Below are 7357 nucleotides of genomic sequence, written 5' to 3' on the forward strand. Positions count from 1 at the left end.
CCCCCTGCCAGACCTACGCCGGGCCGGGCCCGGCCCAGGGACAGACAGAACGGCCCCTGCGGCGGCAGACGGCCTCTGACACAGGAGCCCTGCCTCGGGCGGCCCAGCCCTCCAGCCACCCACCTGCCGTGGGGCTTGGCGTGCCACCACTCGCCCTCGTAGGTGGCCTGGCAGAGCCGGCCCTCGGCGCGGAAGGTGTAGGCTGTGCAGCGGTGGCTGGGCAGCTCCGTGGGCTGCGGGCCCACACCCAGCACGGGGAAGTCCTTCTTCCCACGCAGGGCCTGGCCCACGGCCTGGGTCACCTTCCACTGCCAGACCACCTGTGGGAAGGGACACGAGACAGGTCAAGCTGCCAGAGGCCTCCCCCTGAGCTTTCAGGGTGACCTGCCTGCTGTCACATGGGGGCGCCTCCACCCACCTCTGGGCACCTGGGCCGCAGTTTCAGGGCCTGCCCGGGGGGGCTGGGAAAGACCCCAGATGGGGATCGGCACAGGCCCAGAGCCGGCTTCATGGACGTCACCCTGCTCCCTGGGAGCCCCGACTCCCTCCAACTCCACCCTGCTCCCGGAGGCCGACAGCCCCTCAGGACACTCTGCATCGGCCTGGCCCTGGCCCGCTGCCTGGCCCTGGCCCGCTGCCTGACCCTGGCCGCTGCCTGGCCCGCACTCACCAGGCCTTGTGGGTCCTGGGCACAAAAGGAGAGCTCTTCCTCGGGCGTGAGGAGGTGGAATGTGTCCCTAGACAAACAGAGGTGCGAGTGGGCCCCAGCTCTGTCCGGGGGTGTGGGGGGCCCGAGGTGTGGCAGGTGTTGGGAAAATGGAGGGAAGGCCTGGGATGTCAGTGGAGGGGGTGCTCACCTGTCCTGCCCAGGCTCCACCCATACCAGCTTCAGATCGAAGGTGTGGACGCTGTGGCCCTGGAAGGCAGTGGGTACTGGGTCAGGTGCCCGCTGGCCTGGCCCAGGCCCACCTCCAGGCTCCAGGCTCTATGTCGGTGTGGCCCCAGCTGCTCGGTTCGCATGCCCAGCCGCTCCCCTCGCCGCCTGCCCTGCTCCTCAGCGCAGAGGCCCCTCGCTCACTCCTGTTCCCAGCCCAGGAACCTGGGACCAGCCTGCCCCACCCCCAGGGCCACTGCAGGGTCTCGGCCACCGGCCCCTGATGGAAACCTCTAAGGCTCCTGCTGCCTCACAGAAAAGAGACAGAGACAGGGAGGGAGAGGATGAAAGGCCTCCCACGGGGTGTGGCCACACCACACACCCCCATTTCCCTGTCCTGTGGGGATCTTGGACACGTGCCTGCTGTGCTCTTTAAGCCTCCGGGGCCAGGATTCAAGCAGAGGCTGGCCACGTGGGATCTGGCTCTCTTCACCTCTACGCACACAGCCAGCCCTGGGGGTGCTTTTCTGCAGGCCTCTGGCCACCCAGGCTGCCTGTGACTTGCCCTCATGGTCCCTCTCTGGCGTGACAGGGACTAGCACAGCCTGCACCTGCTGTAGGACAAGCTTGCCACGGTCCCCACCTGCTGGCGGGAAGCCAGACGAAGACACGGACCTGCGGACACTGGCAGAAGGCCGAGCCCAGCACGTGACTTGGCGACCTTTCCTGGCAGTGCCGTGCCTTCAGGCCACTCCAGCTGACTGTCCTCGACAGCACTCCACCTCTGTCCCCCGCCACCTCCGAGACTCACTTCCCAGTCCCTGTCCTACTCTTCTCAGCCAGACCCCAGAGCCCCACTGTGTCCCCAGGTCCGGTCAGCCCCACCCAACCTGCAGCAGGACCAGGGCATCATCGAAGAGCAGCACACGCTCGGCCCGCAGCGGGGTGACTGTCACAGGGATGTCCTGGCTGTCTTGCAGGAGGCAGTGAGCAGGGGTGCAGAGCACGTCCTGGTGGGGCGAGGAGGGAGGCGCATGCTCACTGTCCCTGAAGCTGTGTCCATGCTGCCACCTCCTCTGTACCCCAGGCACCCCCCAGAGGCCTCCCGCAGTGGACCTGGAATGACACCAGGCGGATGACATCCTGTGGCTCCAGTGCATGGCTCCCAGCAGGAAGCGCAGCTCTTAAAGCTTCACTGCCTCCTCTCTGCTGCCGCAGGGGACGGAGCGGTCGGCGAGGGAGGGGAGGCTTATTGGCACCGTCCTGCCCCACGACATGGCTCTGGCAGTGCCCCCACAACCCTGAGCTGGGACTCTGCAAGCCCTCCTGCCTACCTGTCTCCTAATGCTCCACACTGGCCCTGTCGTGGCCTCTCAGGGCACAGGGACCACCTCCTGCAGGGGCAGCACTTGCCATGGTGGGTGTGAGGGGTGCCATGCCCAGGACAGGGGCCGTACTGCCAGGCCTTCCCCCCAGAGCCAGGTGACGCCGGCCCAGGAGGGCTCAGAGGGACCTCCTGGACACCGGGTCAGCCACTCCCTTCCAGATAGGGAAACCGAGACACAGAAACCACAGCAGAGCAGCTCGAGCGGCTGACTGCCCCAGGCCCTGAACTCACCCTCGTGCGGCTGCTCAGGGTGGGCCGGAGGGCCTGCATGGCCGTGGCCTGGTCCAGCGCCTGCCTCATGAAGGACTGTAGGTTCCCGAAGCACGTGGCCGCCTGTACCACCAGCTCCCGGGCGGCGTGACGCTGCAGGGTGGGCAGTGGGAGGGCGGGGAGGCGTGTGGGCCCCCACCCTGTGGTGGCCGCCCGGCCCTGCCTGCCCCAGCGGTCGGAGATGGAGACCAGAGCGGGCCTCCCCCACAGTGTTCCTCTCCTGCAGGGAGGGGACGGAGGTGCTTCCAGAGGAGTGGGGAGTTCAGGTGACCGCGTGCCCGCCCTGGGGCCACGTGTCCTCACGCCCGCACCGACTACACCCGCCGCCGTCTGTGTTTGTGGCTCCCCAGGGCAGGGCCGTGTCCCCGTGGAACCCCAGACACAGCCGGGTGCTGTGGGAGCTAGGGTTGCTAGCTAGCTGAGCGCACAGCCGGGTCCCCGGGCCTGGCCCTTGCCCCCACGGGTGCTGCCGGTACCCACCTCTGCGGTGGCATCCACGAGGCTCAGCAGCAGGAGCACGCACTGCTGCACGTACTGGGTGTGGGGCTGCCGGAGCGCCTGGGCCAGCGCCGTGCCCCCCGAGCCCTGCGCGCCGATGCTGGCCAGGAGCTGCCGCAACACCTTCTGCTGTCCCCGCTGGTACTCGCTGCGTGTCAGGGAGACCACGGCCACCTTCACCCTCCTTTGCCCCCCTCCACACCACCACCTCCCAGCCTGACCAACCCCAGACCGCCCTCTGAGACCCACACGGGACCAACTGCCCTCCCTGACGGAGCACACCCGGTCCCAGAGCCCTCCTTTCCTGCCCAGGGCACCAGGCTAAGCGGGCGTCCGCATTCCGCGCCTAGCCTCACTAGGCACCCGCTTCCAGCATGGTTCAGGGTAGACCTACTAGTCCCAGGGGACTGCTGGGGGAGATGCCCAGGCCCTGGGATGGGGCTTCCCTGCCCGCCCTCACCCCCACACCCCACCCACTCACAGCCCAGCTCACCTCCTCTTCGCCCCCTTCTGAAAGGCCTGTGCCACCAGGCAGCAGGTGTAGGACTCCACGAACCTGCAGGCAGTGGGGTGAGGAGCACTCTGCAAGCTGCACCCAGGCCCTAGGCCTCTGCCTCCCAGGGTCCCAGATCCCCCACACTGAGCAGCCCCGGAACGGGGAACGGGGACCCCCCACTCTGCCCCAGAGACCCAGCTCTAGCTCACAGTGGTCTCCTCCCCGGAAGGAGTGCCTGCCCCCAGGCGACTCCCAGTGGTCCTCAGCCCAGGCATACCCCACACCTAGCCTGACTCGGGTAAGCCCCACCCCAGGTGGCACTCCGAGGCCCTGCCTGGGTGGCCTTACTCCACGTGGACTTGCAGGACGTGGTCCGCTCGCCGCAGCAGCAGCAGGGACTCTAGCCCGGCGGCATCCGGGTGGTGCAGCCTCTCACGCAGCGAGTGCAGGCTCTCCTCTGTCACCTCCCAAAGCTGCTGGGCGCTCTGGTGCAGCCTTTGCAAGAGCTGCAGCCACTCCCTGTCCTGGGGCTCCGAGGGCTCTGGGGCTGGTGGGAGGGCACAGCACGGGTGAGCAGGTCTCAGGGCACAGCAAGGGCCTGCAGCACCCCACAGCCCTGGAGCACACCATGGTGCCACGCCCTGGCCCTCCAGTTTAGCGGTAGGGCAAGCTAGAGCAGTGGGCAGTGCACTGAGGAGTGAAAGGGTGTGTCCCCCCGCTCTATAAACAAGGATACCCCCATCATCTCGGGAGCTCCGTACACTCGTCTCCTGTGTGTCTGGGCTTCTCAGCCCCAGAATGTGGAGGCCAAAGGGGCAGCCAGTGCCCTGCATTTCACACACACAGCCGCGAGGAGAGCACAGCGCGGGCGCTCCCAGGAAGACCAGGCACCCCGCCTTCTAGCCAGAGCTCTGCTGGCACAGCAGGTACTCTGGGCGGATTCGGGCAGGGCCATCCCCAGGCCTGTGCCCGAGGAGGAGAGATTTCTTCTCTGCAACACTAGGCCCCGACTACAATGCAGGCTCATGGCCTGGCCTCTTGGGGTCCCCTTGAGAAGGAGCAGGCAGAAACGGGCCCAGAGCCCTCTTCTATTGGAAGATGCTGATCCCAAGTCACCGTCCTCATGTGAGGCTGAGGGAGTTGGGGCACAGGGTCTGGCCAAGGAAGACACCTGTCCCCTCCCCACTGGACTCACCGGCCGAGAGCAGGGGCTGGAGGACCAGGCTGTCGATCTGGGCAAGGGCGGCTGAGAAGACCTCCTCCAGCCGCAGCAGGTCTCCCTCCTGGGGGCTGCACATGGCCAGGTGCAGGCCTCCTGGGAGTGCACAGGGCAGGCGGGCAGCGCTGGCGAGGGCAGGGTCAGGCTGGTGCCCACCACATCAGGAGTGATGAGCCCACATGGTTGCAAAGGGACCCCGTCCTGCTCCGTGGATGGGCCCAGCGAACAGGAGTCGAGAGGGCTCAGATCTGCCAAGGGAAGCAGCCCTTACACTAGAGGGTTGAGGCCCTTCAGCCCAGTTCTGGCTGCTCAAACCCCCACCATGGCTCCCCAGTGCCACAGTAAGATCTAGTGGTGCGCTGACCCAGCTCTCCTTCCACCGAGTCTCTGCCTGGGGACTCTGAGGTCTCTGGAGACAGGGACATGTGACAGAGGAGCCCAGCCTCGCCAGAGGGGCGACAGGAAGGGCTCTCAGCCTACCCCACCCCATGCCAAGGATGCCATGGGGCACCCCAGCGCCCTGGCAGAGCCTCCAACGCCCAGGGTTTGGCTCGGGAGTGGAGAGGGCGGGTGCTTCGGAAGTCTGGCCAAGGGCCCGGGCCAGGAATCTTGCCCCACCTTTCCTGCCGCTGCTCCTGCTTCGGGAGGGAGAGGCAGGAAGGGGAAGAGCCTCTTGCTGGCTACAGCCATGTTCTCTGCAGGCCTCTGTGCCACCCCAGCCCATGTCCCTGGGCACAGCTCAGGCAGGCCAGAGAACCCCGGAGGGATCAGGGTGCTGCAAGTGTGGCTGGGGCCACCTGACCCACCTCCATGTCTCCAGAGACAGACGGGATGCAAAGGCCCTTGGGGCTGGTGACCTTTCCACTCTCAGCTGCAGTCAGCGGGAGCTGGGGGAGAGGTGAGACTCCAGGTTGGCTGGGGGGGCAGGAGCAGCTAGGAACCAGAGCCGGGTGAGTCAGAAAGATACTGCAGGAAATCCCAGGGCGCCAGGCGCCCCGAACATCAGCACCCCTTCATGCCCCTGTGGGAGCCAGGCACCCCACCCAGCCAGAGTTGCAGCCTGGGCCTAGGGTGCTCCCTGCCCCGGAGATAGCCCTGCTGCCTCAGGCTCCCCCCACGGCCCATACCCTGCTCTTCTCTGGGCCTCAGTCACCCCACAGGCTACAAAACGGGGGCCCTGACTAGAGCAAAGCCCTTCAAACCACTTAGTGACCCCTCAGATGACAATCTGTTGGAGGGGGGTTTCTCTGGGTGTGGGGCCTGGTCCTCAGTCTGGGAGCACTCGGGGTGAGCCCCACGAACCCAGGCTGGCAGCCGCCAGCTCCAGAGTCCCTTCCCGGTACGTGGCCTCAAAGGGAGCTCTCTCCCAGAACAGAGAACAGCAGCGAGGCCGACTGGGGCGGTGTGTGTGGGGGCGCTGGGAGTCTTGTCTGGGGTCTAGTGGCTGAGCAGCCGCCCCCAGGCTAGGGAGCTCCGGCTTCATCCTGGAAATGATGAGATGTGTGTGCAAGTGTGCGAGGGTGCGGGAGGCTCGGGAGGCTGTGCATTTGCAGGGTAGGAGGTGGGACCCTCAGCAGGAGGGAGCCCTGCGGGAGTTTCCCCTCCCTACCCCCTGTCCCCCTACCCCCTGTCCTGGGGCCTGGCTTCCTTACCTACTCCCTCCCTCCTTGGTGGCGGGCTGTGTGCCGTGTACAGAGGAGGAAACAGGCCCAGGAAGGACAAGAGGCTCCCGAGACACTATCCGTGGGCATGTGCCAGGCTCAGACCAGGACTCTGGCTCCCAGCCCCACCTGGGCTCACCTGAGCTGCAAGGCTCAGAGAGGCTGGGCAACTCACTTCTGACGCACAGCACAGAGCTCCACCCAGCCTCGTGGGGTGGGGTCAGTGGACTGGCCAGTCCTGACGTGCCCAGGTGAGTCAGGTGCGGTCCCTGTGGCATCGGACCAGTCGTCAGACTTGCTTTCTCCTCTGCATTCCTGGCCTCTGTCCACGTTCGGTCCCTCCCTGGCAGGGTCACTGGGGCCTCCCTGCCCTGTCCCAGCCTGGCCCCTGGGCCCCCCAGCCGCACCCTGCCATGGCGCTCACTGGGTTGTTCCGTGGTCTGGACAGGCAGGGAAGTTCTGCTTCCTGGAGGCTCTTTCCTGGGCTGCCCACGGGTCCTTTAATGAACTGCGTGGCCAGTGAGGGGGGGGTACGAGGCCTGCCCCTCCCCGTGTCCCCTGCCCCTGTGGCTCTGAGCTGCTTGTCCTAACAGGGCCTCTCTTATCTTGGCGGTGCAGACAGCCCAGCTCCTCCCCTCCGTTTCCCAAACACGGCCCTGCTCCCGCTGCCGGGCACCCGTTTGCCCGTGCCTTTTCCAGACATGCCGGGCCACGCTGGGCTCCTCCGTCAGGCCCTTCCTGCCCGACCAGCCGGCATCACCTCCTGGCAGCCTCCCGGGCAGGGTGAGGCCCCTCTGCCCTCGCACCGCGGCCCAGGCCAGGCCTTTGGGCACTGTCCCTGCGCTGCCCCTAAACCCGAGCGGGTGACCCCGGGCAGGGAAGAGGAGCCTCGAAGCCCGTGGGGGCTGCGGGGGCTCCGAACTCGGGCGGCGGGGGCCAGCGGGAGCGGCTC

The 7357-nt window shown here is 66.9% G+C and overlaps 1 protein-coding gene across 3 annotated transcripts in view; it reads right to left on the reverse strand.

The window, feature by feature from the left end:
- Nucleotides 1-5699, reverse strand: part of ALS2CL (ALS2 C-terminal like) — a 17729-nt gene extending 12030 nt beyond the window's left edge. For 2 of the 3 annotated variants that reach the window (XM_027769309.1, XM_027769311.1), the window contains exons 1-10: nucleotides 5551-5699; nucleotides 4721-4992; nucleotides 3874-4072; nucleotides 3523-3585; nucleotides 3012-3177; nucleotides 2493-2624; nucleotides 1765-1884; nucleotides 858-916; nucleotides 671-737; nucleotides 124-320 (exon numbers count right to left, since the gene is read on the reverse strand). In XM_027769309.1, coding sequence (XP_027625110.1) covers nucleotides 124-320; nucleotides 671-737; nucleotides 858-916; nucleotides 1765-1884; nucleotides 2493-2624; nucleotides 3012-3177; nucleotides 3523-3585; nucleotides 3874-4072; nucleotides 4721-4823 — 1106 coding nt within the window. In that variant the 5' untranslated portion in view covers nucleotides 4824-4992; nucleotides 5551-5699. The remainder of the gene's footprint in view (nucleotides 1-123; nucleotides 321-670; nucleotides 738-857; nucleotides 917-1764; nucleotides 1885-2492; nucleotides 2625-3011; nucleotides 3178-3522; nucleotides 3586-3873; nucleotides 4073-4720; nucleotides 4993-5550) is intronic. The other variant, XM_027769310.1, reaches the window with a different exon arrangement.
- Nucleotides 5700-7357: the final 1658 nt, after the last annotated feature.

The sequence above is a fragment of the Tupaia chinensis genome, unplaced genomic scaffold (genome assembly GCF_000334495.1).
Source record: "Tupaia chinensis unplaced genomic scaffold, TupChi_1.0 Scaffold149184_1, whole genome shotgun sequence".
NCBI lineage: Eukaryota > Metazoa > Chordata > Mammalia > Scandentia > Tupaiidae > Tupaia > Tupaia belangeri.